This window comes from Elephantulus edwardii, unplaced genomic scaffold, assembly GCF_000299155.1.
Source record: "Elephantulus edwardii isolate Elephantulus edwardi_28Jun2011 unplaced genomic scaffold, EleEdw1.0 scaffold00297, whole genome shotgun sequence".
Classification (NCBI taxonomy): Eukaryota; Metazoa; Chordata; class Mammalia; order Macroscelidea; family Macroscelididae; genus Elephantulus; species Elephantulus edwardii.
The window spans coordinates 520,898-537,721 of NW_006400047.1; the positions used below are offsets into that span (position 1 = coordinate 520,898).

The 16,824-nt window shown below is 42.0% G+C and overlaps 1 protein-coding gene across 1 annotated transcript in view; it reads right to left on the bottom strand.

Moving 5' to 3' along the window:
* Positions 1–1,073: 1,073 nt before the first annotated feature.
* HSDL2 (hydroxysteroid dehydrogenase like 2) overlaps positions 1,074–16,824 on the bottom strand; it is a 99,944-nt gene continuing 84,193 nt past the window's right edge. Inside the window, exons 12-14 of the mRNA XM_006900854.1 lie at positions 9,287–9,436; positions 6,556–6,684; positions 1,074–1,186 (exon numbers count right to left, since the gene is read on the bottom strand). Of these exons, the coding sequence (XP_006900916.1) occupies positions 1,074–1,186; positions 6,556–6,684; positions 9,287–9,436 (392 nt within the window). The remainder of the gene's footprint in view (positions 1,187–6,555; positions 6,685–9,286; positions 9,437–16,824) is intronic.

Genomic DNA, 16,824 nt, shown 5'->3' on the forward strand with positions numbered 1-16,824 from the left:
TGAGGAGCAATGATGCCAGTTTGAAAATCAAGGTGTGCCTGATTCAGGACAAGGTCTTTTTAATTACTTGCTATCCATCTGAGATCTGGACAATAAATAAGCATGACAAAAGAAAAACTTATGCCTTTGAGCTATAGTGTTGGAGAAGAGTACTGACTAACCCATGAACTGCCAAAAGTTCAAAGAGGTATGTCCTGAAAAGGTGCAGTCAGGTTGCTCTTTGGAGGGAAGGGTGAAAATGCACCATCTAGCATGCTTTGGACATGTTGCTATTTCTTGGAGAGGTATGTCATGCTTGGAAAGGTAGAGGGACAGCAAAAGAGGAGGAGCCTCAACCAGATGGATTGACAGAGAGAGTGCAGGAATGGGCTCAAGTATGTCAGAGATTGTGAGGATGGCACAGGGTCTGTTGGGGTTCAGATCTGCTGTTGATAGGGTCAATATGAGTTGTACTTGGTGACATCTAACAACAGCAACAGCAACATATTTAATTGAGTTCTATTAGTATTTTCTTAAAGGTATCAGATACATGAAATAAAAACCCAGTATTTTGTTTCATTTTAACAAATAGTATTTATTAGTACTTTATGATATGATTTTTGTGAAAATACACTGTCGATTTTCTTTAAAATAGGCATATAAAGTCCATAATATCATTAAGATTCTCATTAGTGCATAATCCGAAACAAAATCCTTTAAACAGACTAGCCTCATGTTACCTGGGAAGAAGCAGTGAGGTGGCCTACTGCTCGACCCTGACTAATTTGCTCATTATAGTTTTCCTAGAAGAAAACGGTCAGTGAGATACAAGACTCTGAGGACAAAACTCAGAACATACAAAAATCAAAATGTCTTAGAAGTCCACTTAGTGAAGCTTCTGTTTGATTAGCTAACTGTTTTAATTACAGTTTCAAGTCTTACATATATAGAAATTTCATTTTTTTCCCCAAAGCATATATGTAGGTATCCTTACAATTCAACAGGGAAGAAAACAAACTTTAGATTTAGAACAGTTGCACTTTTTACTTGTTGAGCTTAGTGGTCAGCATTTTCCCCCCTTTCTCTTCTTTTCTTCACAGTTTAGCATTCATCTGGTTCATTAGTTTCTCCAATTTGATTGCTAGGGCCATGTTACCTTTAATCTTCAACTTTCCTGACATGAATGCCAATGTTGGCTTTAGCTTCCCTACAATGAGAAAATGAGAGGGGGTAAAGGTATCCATTAGTGCCAGTGTTGGGGGTGTGTGTACTGCTTCAAGATCATGCATTATGAAATCTCAGAAGCAAAGAAATTTCTGTTACAGCATTTTATATCAGTATTTTGAGAATCTCAATTCCTAGATTTAGGTGTTAACAATATGGTAGGAGAGATAATGTAAAAGCAACAAATAATTATAGCAAAAAGCTGAAGATGCAACCTTTATATACTTAATTACAATATGCTAAAAGATACATACACACACAAACAAACATACACACAGGGAGCTCTGGTGGCCCAGTGGTAAGGAGCTGCACTGCAATCCAGGAGGCACACAGTTAAAATCCACCAGCTGCTCTGCAGGAGAAAGATGAGCCATCCTCCTGAGTGATTACCTACCTCTGAAAACTGGCCAGAGGGTCAGCTATGGGTCAGTTCTGACTCAACGGCACATAACAACAACAACAAAATACACACAGTTCTCAAATGAATTGCTGTGAATAAATACTATATACTTTAGTTAGCTTCCTGTCTGTTATTCACAGATGCCTTTAATGGTGGTGGTGTGTGCCATAGAGTCAGAACCGACCTACCTGACCCTCCAGTGGGTTTTCAGAAGCAGTTAATCACACAGGAGGAGACTGCCCATCCTTTCTCCCATGGAGCATCTGGTGGATTTGAACTGCCTGCTTTTGGGTTTGCAGGCAGCTTCCTGCTGCAAGGCCATCAGAGCTTGGCTGCTAACCCAAACTTTTAGGGAAGTTCTACTCTGTCCTACAGGATTGCTCTGAGACAGAACTAACTCAAAGTCAGTGGATTTGGGTTTTTATTACAGTTCATTAAACTTTTATTACTTCAAGTTTAAACTGACCAAGAAAATCCACACATTATATTTAAAAAATTATGTTCTCAGCATAGTATATGGACACAAAAAGTACACAGAAATGCCCAGATGTACAGATTTTATAAAAAGTACAGGCAGAGCACCTTAGAGGCAAAGATAGAGAGACCTTGTCTCATATATTCTGGGCATGTTGCTAGGAGAGTTTATTCCTTGGAAAGGTGGAGAGTCAGTGAAGGAGAGGAAGACTCTAAACAGGAGGGATTGACACAGTGACTGCAGCAATGGGCTAGAGTGCGTCAGAGATTGTGAGGATGGCACAGATTAGGGTGGGGCTCAGATCAGTTGTTCATAGGGTCGCTCTGAGTTGTACTCAACTCAGCAGCACCTAAGAGCAATAATAACAAGAACATATGCACTAAAATCTAGGAACCATTAAAAGAAGATGGAAGGAGTATACAGAATCACTGTACCAAAAAGAATTGGCTGAAAACAGAAGAATTTCATGGGGAAAAAAGTATGAGCAAGAGCCTATGGTGATGAAGGAAGAAGTTCAAGCTGCTCTGACGGAACCTGCAAAAAACAAGGCCCCAGGAATTGACGATATACCAACTGACATATTTCAACAAACAGAAGCTGCTGTGGATGCGTTCACCAAGTTGTGCCAAGAAATCTGGAGGACAACCACCTACCTGGTCAACTGACTGGAAGAGATCCATTTTGTTCCCATTCTAAAGAAAGGTGACCCAACAGAGTGCAGAAATTATTGAACATTATCAGTAATATCACATGCAAGCAAGATTCTACTGAGAATTATCCAAAAACGCCTGGAACAGCACATCAACAGAGAATTGCCACATGTGCAGTCTGGGCTCAGAAGAGGCCATGGTACTAGGAATATTATAGCTAACAAGGGATAGATCTTGGCTGAAAGCACAGAGTACCAGAGGAATGTCTATCTGTATTTCATTGACTATGCAAAGGCATTTGACTATGTGAATCACAAACATTAGCTAACTTTGAAAATAATGAGAATCCTAGAACACTTGATTGTGCTTATGCAAAACCTATACTTGGACCAGGAGGCAGTCATATGAACAGAGCAAGGAAATGCTGCATAGTTCAAAAAACAGGAAGGTTGTATGCCAGGGATGTGTCCTGTTTCTATACCTTTTCAATCTATATAAGGAGCAGATCATCCGGGAGGCTGGACTCTATCAGGAGGAATGTAGCATTAGGATTTGAGGAAGACTAATCAACAATGTGCATTATGCAGATGATACAACCCTGTTTGATGAAACAGACGAGGATCTGAAGCACTTGTGGAAGGTCAAGAACTGCAGCCTTCAATATGGATTGAATCTGAACATCAAGAAAACAAAGATTCTCACCATTGGGCTGATTGGCAGCATCATGATAGATGGTGAAGAGACTGAGATTGTTAAGAGCTTTAGTTTGCTTGGCTCCACCATCAGCATTCTTTGGTACTAGCAGTCAGGAAATCAAAAGACGAATTGCGGGGAGCTCTGGTGGCCTAGTGGCAAGAAATCGCACTGCAATCCCAGAGGAACACGGTTCGAATCCACCAGACGCTCTACCGGAGAAGGAGGCGCAATATCTTCCTGTACCAGTCAGATCTGATTTGACGGTATACGCACACAAAATAATAAAAAAAATTAAAAAAAAAGAAAAAAGACGAATTGCATTGGGAAAGTCTGCTGTCAGAGACCTCTCCAGAGTACTGAAGAGCAATGACATCAGTCTGGAGACTAAGGTGTGCCTGATCCAGGCCATGATCTTCACAGTTATATGCTATGCATCAGAAAGCTGGACAATGACTAGGGATGATAGAAGGGGAATTGATGCCTTTGAGCTATAGGGCTGGAGAAGAGTATTGAACATATCATGGACTGCTAGGAGAACAAATAGGCTTGTCCAGGAGAGGGTGAAACCAGGTTGCTCCTTGGAGGCAAGGATTCTGAAGCTTCGTCTGACATACTTTGGGCATATTACAAAGAGGAACCAGTCCCTGAAGAAGGGTATCATGCATGGGAGAGTGGAGGAACTTGATGAGATGGATTGATTCATTGACTACTAGGTTAACGGGCGTAGTTGTGTCAGAGACAATAAGGTTGGCTCAGAATAGAGCAGGGTTAAGGGCTGTTGTACATGGGGTTGATAATGAGTTGCAAAAGATTTGATGGCACATAACAACAACAACAACAACAACATGCACTAAAATAGATCTGTAGCTCTTAATTCTATGTAATCAACATTAGCTCCATGGAGGAAAATAACTTAATTTTTATTTGCTACTCTCATTTACACAGGAGAGGAAGACCCTTGATGAGATGGATTGATTCCATCACTGGGGAAATGGGGATAGGTGTTTCAGAGAGTCAGACTGGCAGGGGTTTAGGGCTGTTGTATATAGGGTCACTATAAGTCACATGTGACTCAATGGCACATAACAACAACAACAACAACTCTCATTTACAGCACACTATGATTACTCAATGGAATAAATGGATGAGAAATTTGAAGCTCAGAGAATTTGGAACTAGTCCATGTTCACTCAAGTTGATGGCAGACCTGCAGTTCAAGCCAGGCTTGCCTGACTCCCATGTATGGTTTCTGCCTTAAATTACAGGAGCTCTGGTGCCCTAGTGGGAAAAGAGTTATGCTGCCATGCAAATGGCAGGTGGTTCGAATTCACAAGCTTATCAGAAAAGATGGGCAGTCTCCTCCTGTGTAATTTAGAGCGTCTTAAAACTTGCGAGAGTGTCAGTTATAAGTTGATAACAATTCAGTAGTACATAACAACAGCAGCAGCAGCAGTAGCAGTCTTCTATTATGACAGTGTATTTACAGGTCATATCCCTTAATTAGAAGGCAGACTACATGCTGATGGACTAGAAAATCTCCACAATGCTCTTTACAGAAATAACATGCGGGCTTATTTCTTTTATGTATTATATAGTAAAAGCAGACACTGCCTAAGCCATCCAGGGAAGGGGGAAACTTGACAGAGAAGGGAAAGTCAAATATTTTCCAAACAAGTGATAGAAAAAACTAGGCAGTGCCATTCACTTTTGTATAAATATTCATATATATTCAAATGTTTTCTCTAAAAGCTGATGTGCATTGGATTTCCAGGGCTGTAAACTGCTTGGGAAGCCTATCTTTCTCCCGTGGAGTGGCTGGTAGATTCAAAGCAGAGAAGCCTGGCCTTTGGGTGAGCAGCACAACTCTATATGGACTAAGCCACTACTACTTGTGCAAATATAAATCACCTCTAATTTATTCAAGACTTCTGTAATAGCTTGCCTCTGGAAATCCCATGAACCTGGAGAGAGGATGAAAGACACCCAAGCGTTGAGAACTTTCCTCCATAGGGTCACTATGAGTCGCCTGCAACTCGACGGCACTTAACAACAACAACAATAATTTATTCAAAGCAGGAGTTGTAGCAAATCTTTATTGTTTCTGTAATACTATAGGGAGCTTGTAGGGTGCTCTGGTGGCCTAATGGTAAGAAATTGCACTGCAATCCCAAAGGCATGCAGTTCAAATCCACCAGCTGCTCCACAAAAGAAAGATGGACCAGTGACTTACTGTCTCTGAAAACCTGCTGGAGGGTCAGTTATGGGTTGGTTCTGACTCAAGAGTACATAACAACAATGAAAAGATCAAGTCTAACTGTAATTGAATAAATTGAATTCCACACTACTGCAAAAAAAAAAAAGGATGTTAAAACACTTAAAAATAATGCAGAGTAAGTCTAACTTACATGGAACTTAAATACACTAAAACCCAAGTAAGTCAGAGGCAATCTGAGAATTTACTGTAACTTTTTTAAAGCATAAATATTTTTGTGAGATATATTTTATAGCCATGATTTAGACTGAAGGAAGCAATCTACTGCTACTTATGTCTTTTATAGAATACTGTCTTTCCACTAAATGGACAAAGCATTTTAGGCCTTTTATTGTAAGCCTTGTCTTATTCCCGCCCCCCCCTATAAATTTTGTCTCTTAATTATGATATGAGTGAAAGCTTACATAGCAGATTGGTTTTCCAGTAATGCAAAATGGGAAATCTGACTTCTATTGCCTATTTGTAGAATGAATGAAGTTAAAAGTACAGATAACACTAAGAACCGTTTTCCCAGGACTGTGTACTCTGTGCCACCAATTTGCTGTAAAGATTCCACTCTTACACACATTTATGGGCCTTGATTATTTGGAAAAGGATAAAGCAAAAGGATAGAATGAAACTGTCCTTAAATAGTGAATCAATGTAATTGAAACAGGAGCTAGTTTAAGGGGCTGTGCTGCCAATCCCCCAAAAAAGGTGTTTTGAATCCACCAGCTGATCCATGGGAGAATATGGGGAATCTCTTCCCATGTGATTTTTAAGTCTATGGAAACGCACTGAAGCGTTAACTCACTGAAGCGTTAACTCAATGGTTCTGGCCCCACAACACCTAACAACAACAATGCAATTTAAAACTCACCAGAAAACATTTTTACAAAATCTTCAGTGGACATACTCATCACCACATCTGCCTGATTAGGAGGGTCTCCAAAGCCCACAACTCCACCTTTGCTTTTCAGATCAAGAAACCATGTTCCACCATCTTCACCTACACAGAAGAGAAAAATACAGAAGTTAATGTAAAAGAAGTCCTGTTCTTAAATTTAGTGATTGTTACAATTAGAATGAGCTTATAGAAATGCTGTTTTATAAGTTAAAATCCTCAGGTTTGTATTCTATGACAGGCTGTACACTAGGCTGTGACAAGTGCAATCAACAACTACAACAACAAAAAAACCAAACAAACATGGTTCTGATTACACAGACAAGGAGGGAGATGTGAGAGCATATTAATAAAGGGTCACGAAAACTCAGTTGAAGGAGGGACTTAAAAGAAAAGGAAGAATTCATTAAATGAACAAGGAAGTGGGAAAATATGTCAGACAAAGGGAACAAGATATGCAAAAAACAAGACTCAAGTGAGCAGTACGTTTGAGGCCCTGCTGACAGTACAGAAGACTGGTATGTGAAAAAAATATGTGGTTAAATAGTGCCATCCAGTGAACTAGTGTGATAGTCAAGAATCTGAATTTTTAAAAAGATCTCCAAGAGATCCTTATAATTATAGATTCTGATTCAGAGGTTTTTGGTGATTTGTAGGTACCAGTAAGCTGACTCCAATTCATAGCAACCAGATGAACAGATCTGAACCTTTTGCCTATTCTGTGCCACCCCTTTGACCTCTAATATGCTCAAGTCCATTCGTTATAATCACTGCTCTTAGGGGTCTTTCTCTGACCCTCCAGGATGATAGATTTTTTAAAGGACTGGCCTCTCTTGATCATTTGGCTAATGTGGTGAGACCAGGTTTCAGAATCCTGGCTATAAGCTTGCACTTCCTCCAAGACAGACGTGTTGTTCCTTTGGCAGTCTATGGGACAATCAGAACTTTCCTCTAGCACAACTCAAAAGCATCAGTTCTTCTGTCATCCCTATTCAGTGTCCAACTTTCATAAACAGAGGAAGTAATTCAAAAGTTTAGCATGCAGAATGAATAGGTATGCAAAAAGATACAACCCTAATGCACACATTTCCTGATTTTCAAGTATGCAGTGTCCCCCTTTTCTATTGAACTGCTTGTTGGTCTATGTATAGGCTTTTCATTAGTACAACGAAGTGTTCTCGACTTCCCTCTCTCCTCAGTGCTACCCATAATTTATTATGAGTTACATAGTTAAATGCCTTTGTATAATGAATAAGACACAAGTAACAATCTTTCTGGTATTTTCTTTCAGCCAAGTCCATCTGACAGCAGCAATATCTATTCCTTGTTTCACAGCCTCTGGCAGTTCTCTATCTAAAGAGTGTTCCAACCATCTCTGAATAACCTTCAGCAAGATTTTACTTGCATGCCATATTAATGATATGCCAGGCTGTACACTAGGCTTGTTTTGATAATGTGTGCATCCTGTTGGATCACCTTTTATTGGAATGGGGGGGTAAAATATGGATCTCTTCCAGTTAGTCGGTCAGGTAAGTGCCTTCCAAGTTTCTTGGCATAGATAAATGAGCATGTTGAGGACTGCATCTGCATTCTCAAACACCTCAATTAAGGTATTAAGTCTTAGAGCGTTATTTTTTGCCAATTCCATCAGGACAGCTCGGACTACTTCTTCTAGTACAGCTGGTTCTTGGTCATATCTTCCCTCCTTGCAGGCGTGTGTCCTGTAACTCAGAGCTCTGTGGAGCTCGGCAGCAGCAACCAAAGACCCAGAACCAATACTGTAAGGTTTTACTTTGAAATTGCGTGTGTATCCCAATCATGGTCTTTTGCCTGCTCAAACATTCCCATTTCTGAAACAATTTCCTTGTCTGTCTTTGTCCTGTTTATGTCTTAAATGAAAGAGTCTCCACAGAATATGTTTAAATTAGGGGTGTCTTCATTTCCCCTGGAACACTATAAAAGCTGATTTGGTATTTCGTGGCAGGAAGCTAAAGTAATTCTGTCTGAAGACTTCTATTATCTCTGTCGAAGGGGAAGTGGAATTATCTGCTGACACAGGCAGAGAAATGGTGAAGGGAGGGATTTGAGGAAGACTGAGAAGGTTTAAAATTGTCATTGTGGGAAATGAGGCGGTAAGGAGATCCAAACCAAAAGAAAACCATCAGAATTCTGATGTGTTGTTTAGAGCCTCACTGAAGAGGAGCAATGGTGAAATTTAGTTGTTAGATGTATTAGGTGATGCTTTGATTTTAATTTTCCCCCCCTTTCTTTCCCTCAAGCAGCCTGGATGCAACAAGGGGCAGCCAGATACTTTTATTTCACTGGAACTAGGGTTGTGACAGGTGCTTGGTATAAGCACAAAGGATTCAGGGAGTTTAGGAGACAAGCAAGAGAATGATTAAAGCAATGTACCTTGGACTCTAAACAGCACAGAAAAGAATCAAAACCAGGAAGCACTAATGGATTAGGACAAACCATAGATGTGGAAGGATAAAAGACTTGGAAGGAAATTCATTTTATGTACGTTCATATCTTAACTTAGCACTCTTCTTAATTTAAAAATACAAACAAAGAGTTCTTTCCAATTTTTGAATGTCTACCTTCTAGAGTAAGTTTCTTGGATTACAACCAACTCTTAGGTAATTACTACTGGAGCCTGATTTTCTTCAAAGGTAATTCCTATTTTCTTTCCAGATACAGTCCTTACCTGAGAGTTCGAACTGATAGACGGCTTGAGTGGCTTTAACAAGGTCATCATTGAGAGAGTTCTTGACAATGCGAAATGTTTCTTCCACAGGTCCAGAACGTGGCTGTGGTTGTCGCTCCTGCTTCCCGTCTTTGACTGCTGCAGTATCACCTGTGAAATATTACTGATATCATCCAATGCCAGCCGGGTCAATTTCCAATCAAACGGAACTTCCTCCGCCCCCACTGGGTTTCTGAGGCTATAAATCTTCATGTTAGGCCACTCTCTATCTTTCTCCCACAGATCAGCTGGTGGATTTGAACCACTGACCTTTCAGTCAGTATGTAACACACTATACCAGCAGAGTTCCTTTTTCAAGTAGAAGTCTTAAAGTCTTGGCTGTGTGAAGTCACATAGACTTAATCAGCAGGACAAACTGGCTACCTATTAGCCTGTATTTAACCAAAATGGTATTACTTGGTATCTGAAGCAAATGTCAAGCTAAAGCAGTAATAGTACAAAATATCAACTATGATTATAAATGTATAGTTTATACTCTCAAGTTAAAGGCTCTTCCACTAGATTAAAAAACTAAATCAAACTTCTGTCCATTAAGAGCTCTGTGGTAAGGAGTTGCACTGCTAATCCAAAGATAGAAAGTTCAAATCCACCAGCTGCTCTGAAGGAAGAAGAGGGCAACCTCTTCCAGTGTGATTTACAGACTCTAAAAACCCACTAGTTTTTAGTCAGTTCTGGCTTGATGGCACCATAACAACAACAATCCCACACAGTTTATAATAAACAAATCTAAACTTAAACCATTGGAGTTTTGGAGATGATAATTAATCATTACTTTGTTTAGAAGGCATTGTTACACCAAGAACAATAATGCATAAAAACGTCACATAGAATACTCAACAAAACACTAGCAAGCAGAAGTCATTAGCATATAAGATGTACTGTATATCATAACCAGGTGGAATTTATCTCACAAATTCAAGGCTAGCTTAACACACAAAACCCAATGTAATACACCACAGTAGGAGAATAACAGACAAAAACTACAGTCATCATAGTAGATACACAAAAGACATTTGTCAAAATCCAACACTATTTCATGAGTAAAAATACTCAACAAACTAGGAATAGAAGGGAACTTCCTCAACCAGATAAAGAATATCTATACAAAAAAATCACAGTAAAATCATATTTGATACACAAAGAACAGTTTCCCTCTAAAGTCTGGAAGAAACCAAGGAAACATATTGTCATTTTAACATTGGACTGAAGCAGGAAAAAGAAATAAAAGGCACTCACATTGGAGGAGAATAAATAGAACTCTGACTATCCCCAGATAACATCATGTGTGTTGTTCTTGCCTGGCTTTTCTTTACTCAGTGGTCCTGACGCAGTGGTTAAGCATTGGCTGCTGACTAAAAGACTGGAATCTAATTTCCCAGCCACTCCTGAGAAGAGAGGGGGCATTCTGCTTCCAAGGACATTTCTAGCTTTATAAACTCAATGGGCAAACCCTCCTAACAGGGTTATTAGAAGTCTGAATTGATTGGATAAGCAGTAAGTTTGGTTTTCTGTGCCCAGTTTGTGGGTTTTGGTTCTTTTGATTTTCAGTCAAAGAAGATATTTTTACAATGGTAGTATTTTATTCCAATCGTTTAACAATGTTAAATTCAAAGCCACTGAAAATACAAACAGCTATTAACAGAACCCCAAATGAAGCCAACTTAATACACTAATACTAACCTGGCTTTATTTAGTAAGAAAATCAAACCAAATGAGGTAAAAATCACACAGGGTTTTAATAAACTGTCTAGGTTTGTTCCTAAGTTATTTACTGCCTGTTATGTATAGTCAACAATAGCAGCAAAGCTGAACAATGTCTACCTGAAGGGTTTATATTCTAGAGTGCAGACAATTTGCAATACACAACAAGTGGTTTTTAACACAGCATCTAGTCAATAATAACTGGTTATCTGTACCTGTCAAATCTGAAGAAGGTGTTTCCCCCAAATAATAATAATATTATAATGAAATGTGTAGAGTTGGAAAAGCAAAAGGGTTGAAATTGCTCATAAACTGAAAGAAGAAAAAAAAGTTTCAAGTTCCAATATGTAAGGATTCTATGGGTAAAAAACGAAATGATCCAAGAAGCATCAAAAGAAGATGGGAAAAGTACACAGAGTCACTGCACCAAAAAGAACTGGATGACAAGAATTTAATGAAACAACTTATGTTCAAGAGGCAATGGTGATGAAAGAGGAAGTTCAAGCTACTCTGAAGCAAAAAAAAAAAAAAAAAAAAGGCTCCAGGAACTGATGGAATGTTATTGCCTTATTTCAACAAACAGATGCCTTGGACGTGCTCACCAGGTTGTGCTGAGAAATCTGTAGGACAACCACCTGGCCAACTGACTGGAAGAGATCCATATTTATTCCTACCACCCCAAAAAGTGATCCAACAGAGTGTGGAAATTATCAAACAATATCACACACAAGCAAAATCTTGCTCAAGATTAGCATAAAGTGACTTGAACAGCACATTGACAGAGAACTACCAGAAATACAGGTTAAATTTAGAAGAGGCCATGACACTAGGATATCACTGCCAATGTCAGGTGGATGCTGGCTGAAAGCAGAAAGTACCAAAGGAATGTCTGTGTTTCACTGACTATAGAAAGATATTTCACTGTGTAGAACACAAATTGTGGCTAACCCTGAGAAGAATGGGACTCCCAGAACCTGACTGTTCTCATATGAAACTTATACTTGAACCAGGAGACAGCTGTCAGACCAGAGCAAGGAAACACTACATCGTTCAAAATCAGAAACGGAGTATATCATATGTCTTGTCTTTTTCAATTTGAATGCAGAACAGATCATTCAAGAGGCTGGACTTTATGAGGAGGAATGTGGCATCAAGACTGGAGGAAGACTCACCAACAACCTGCATTATACAGATGATACAACCTTGCTTCCTGAAACTGAGAAGAGCCTAAAGCATTTGCTGAAAGGGTCAAGGACTGTAGGGTGCAATATAGACAGAAGCTCAACATTAAGAAAATGAAGATTCTCATCATTGGGCCAACTGAAAGCATCATAATAGATGGAGAAGAGATTAAGATTGTTAACAATTGCAGCTTGCTTGGTCCTACAGTCAACACTCTTGGCACCAGCAGTCAGGAAATCAAAAGATGAATTGCATAGGAAAATCTGCTACAGAGCAAAGATGTCAGTTAAAGACACCTGATTCAGGAGATGGTCTTCACCATTACTTGCTATTCATTAAAAAGCTGGACAATGACCAAGGATGACAGAATTGATGCCTTTGAGTTGTGGTGCTGGAGAAGAGTATTGACTGTATCATGGACTGCCAAAAGGACAAACCGGTCTGTTATGGAGAGGGTGAAACCAAGCAGCTCCTTGTAGGCAAGAATTTTGATGCTCCATCTCACATACTTTTTGGATGTAGCCAAGAGGGATCAGTCTTTGGAGAAGATGGATCATGCTTTGAAGAGAAAGATCCCAGATGAGAAGGATTGACAGTATAACCGAGGTAGTAAGGGTAGGTGTGTCAGAGACAATGAGATTTGCTCCAAGTAGGGCAGTGCTTTAGAGCTATTGTGCACAGGGTCACTATGAGTTGTAGTTCATTCGACAGCACAAAATAGCAACACCAATGCTCTATAACTTTATAATATGCTTAATAATGCATATTAAAATTAGATTCTTTTGGGGGATCCAAGATGGCAGCAGAGGCAGAGACAATGTGGTGAGCTGCGGGAGCAGCGGACCACTTGGAACAGGGCCACTATAGCCTTCTACAGACTTCTGTTTATTGATAATTGAACAGTTAAACAGTTGACGACTGGTCTTCAGTGAGGATTGAGGCTCAACAACAGGAATTCAAAGATTCCCAAGGAAGAATGGGTGAGTGCCGCAGCTCCCAACCCCCTTCTGCAGAGCCCGCACTGTGCCTCACCGCAGCCGCAGCTCTATGAAGCTCCCACAGCTGGAACGTATGGAATCCCTCGCCCAGGATGGAGAGTGGGCACCAGCCCTCCCCAGGACTGGTGCAGTGGAGCCGCCACACTGCAGCAAAGTGGACTGGTTCTGGGGAGAATTCTTGGAGCCAAGATGGTGGTGACAGGGGAAGCGGGCGGCCACTAGCCTCCCGTGTGCGAAATGAAGTGCGACCGCCAGCCTCTCATGTGGGAGATGACGCGAGGGAGATGGCTTGCACCTGCCGACCACCCACGTGGAAGATGGCACTCGCCCGGCAGCCGCCCAGTTGGGGGGATGGTGTGCATCCGCCAGCTGCCCGCTCGTGAGATGGTGTGCGCCTGCCAGCCACCCATGTGGGAGATGACACTCAGGAGATGGCTCGCGCCTGCCAGCCACCCATGTAGAAGATGGCACACACCCGGCAGCCACCTGCGTGGGAAGATGGCGCACCTGCCGGCCGCCCTTGCTGAAGAATGGTGCATGCCTGCCAGTCGCACATACGGGAGATGGTGTGCGCCTGCTGGCTGCCTGCGCTGGGAGATGGTGCACAACTGCAGGCTGCCTGTGCACAAGATGACACGGGCCCGCCGATCGCCCGCGTGAGAGATGACACGCGCCTGCTGGCCACCCACACCCCACCAGCTGCCCGCGCACGAGATGACACGTGCGTGCCGGCCACCCGCGTAGAAGATGACACACGGGAGATGACATGCACCCACCGGCCACCCGCGCTGGGGGATGGCGCGCACCCACCCCCACCAGCTCCCTGCACACGAGATGACTCGGGCCCGCCGGTTGCCTGAGCGCAAGATGACGGGCTCCCACTGGCCGCCCATGCTGGGGGATGGTGCCCACCGGCTGCCTGTGCACAAGATGACATGTGCCTGCCAGCCACCCATGTGGGAGATGATGCACGGGAGATGGTGAGCGCCCACCAGCTGCCCGCGCTAGGGGGTGGTGCGTGCCTGCCGGCCACCCGCACAGAAAATAGGGTGCGCACCCCACCACCCGTGGGTGGGACGTGTGCCCCGCCGCCTACAGGTTTAGGTTTCCTTGGAAAACCAGAGATGATCACCTATACAATGGATTGTTGAAAGTCACTGTGAGTTGTCTACATGACGACACTTAACAGTGGCAGCATGTCCAAGAGGACCGACATCCTAAATGCACCACATACTTTGATCTGTTGAAGTCTTCTATCAAAAGCTGTTTAGACCTGGGGAGAGCCTGTTCACAATTCTCAGGTTCCCTTTGCCATTTATAAAGGGGGAGGGCAGTGACACCTACTTCAAATTATAGTATGACCACTTATGGGGCGGGGAAGTGGTGGTGCTGGAATTGGAGACGCTGTCCCTGGCCACACAGTCCTCGGTCAGGTGAGGGGACCAGATTGGGGTGGGGGAGTGTACCAGCCAGCCCATTGGGGGTGTTGCCCGGGGTGGGCTGTCTTCGGCCCTCAGCTTGGGGAGAGCCGTCATGGCCCTCAGGGTGAGCTCCTCAGTCCCCAGATTGTGCCATCTGACCCCTGGGTAGGAAAAAAAATGCCTAGGGTATCCAGAGAATTTTATCTAGGCTACTTTCTGCCACCCTTTCCCCCAGTAAACCTGAAAACAATACCCTCAAACCCCTCTATGTGTAACTCACAAGTTTGTTCTCTCTAGGTTTGCTCCCTTTCCTATAGGTAACCTTACCACTGAGTTTTACTTCAGACCTGACCCCGAACCCAGTGCCAGTGACAAAAAGGAAATATAACTGCCAGCTAAAGAAGCAAAGGAGGATGGAGCCTCTGGGTTCAACCAGCCATCCCCACTGGACCCACCTGGGAAAACACTTTGCAGTCCAGAGGGGAGCAAATGACAGGAAAATATCTTCTAACAGAACAAGAAGGCAAGCAGCCTTAACCCAAGATCACCAGTAAGGTGATAAAGTGTCCTCCCTTTCCCCCTTCACATCAATGCCCCTATTCAGCATGAAGAAGCCAGAGAGTCGGCATCCAGTTCCCAAATCAATAAGACAGGTGATTTAATTACCATTGGAAAATGCTTGTCATTTTCTTGTAGCATCTGGTCCCCAATGGATTCTTTTCATTTCCTTCACCTGCTGCCCCCGCCAATCAATTTCTGCAGCTCTGCAACTGCATCCCTGCACATCCTCACCCTCTGCCCCCAACCCTCACCTCCTTGTACCCCCAATGCTTTTTCCCAATAATAAAAAATTATATAAATAAATAAATAGATTTTTTCCAATTATACAACAATGTGCATGAATGAGGCACGCTGCTATAAGGGATTATTATTATTATTTATAGTCAGTACAAAATTGAACTCTGTCTTCTAATATTTAATGTGGATAACAGTGTGGATAACAGTACGCACACAAAACTACCTGTAGATGTAGAATTCTGGAAGAGATTTTGATAAATTATTTTCCCCCATTTGTTAACTTTTTAAAATTAATTTTAATGAAAGTTTACAGAGACTTAGGGTTGAGTCATTCATTGCTGCACTTTTCTCCCTGCCCACCCCCACCCCCCAATTCGCTCTTCTCCTTGAAAGTAAAAAGAAAAAAGTCTTTCATTGCTATGCAATCCCTTCCCCCAAGTCCACTCCACTGTGCAGCCTTCATTCTGGACCCATGTCATGACAATAATACCCAATCATAATTCTTTTTTAGATCAATTGGCCCAGAGACAGAAAGTGATACTACCAAGCCAAAGGTGGGTGACTTTTAATTTGCAGCCCTCGGGCCTGTCTTTCATTGTTTTTGTTCAAACATTCCTCTAGGTCATATAGCCTTGGTGTGTCCACTTGCCATACAGCGGTAACTTGTGGTTGCTGTGAGGATGAACACTGTTGACACTAATGTGTCAAATGTGTTAATGGTTGGTTACCCAATGCAGACAGTGTGGGTTGGAGCTCCCCGACTAAAAAAACCTTGAAAGCAGGAGTGGCATCCACTTCCAAAACAGCTTGCCTCCAGAAACCCTATGAACCTGGAGAGTGGACACAAGCATTGAGGACTCTCCTTCATAGGGACGCTATGAGTCGTCTGCGACTCAATGGCACTCAACAACAACACTCTTTTAAACAGTTCTCTCCCTCATCTGTTTCAATGCAGTATATATCATTCCTCTCCTCCTTTTTTGTCTTCCCTCAACCCCAATGTCAGTCCTGTTTACAACAGGGGCCCTACACAATTTGTCCTTTTGTGACTGAGATATTTCACTCAGCGTAATGTCCTCCAGGGTCACCCATTTTGTAAAATATTTCATGAGTTTTTTTCTTTTCAATGCAGCATAGTTCAAATTCATGTGCTATAATACTAAGTTGCCATTTAAGAAAAATCATTCAAAGACATAAAAAAATAAATATCCAATACATTAACCAAAAAGACAGTATTTTAAAAAGGCAGTTGCACTGCAATCCCAGAGGTGTGCAGTTGAAATCCACCAGATGCTCTGCTGGAGAAGGAGGGGCAATCTCCTCCTGTACCAGTGAGATGTATGCACAGTGATAGTACACACATAAAAAATAATATTAA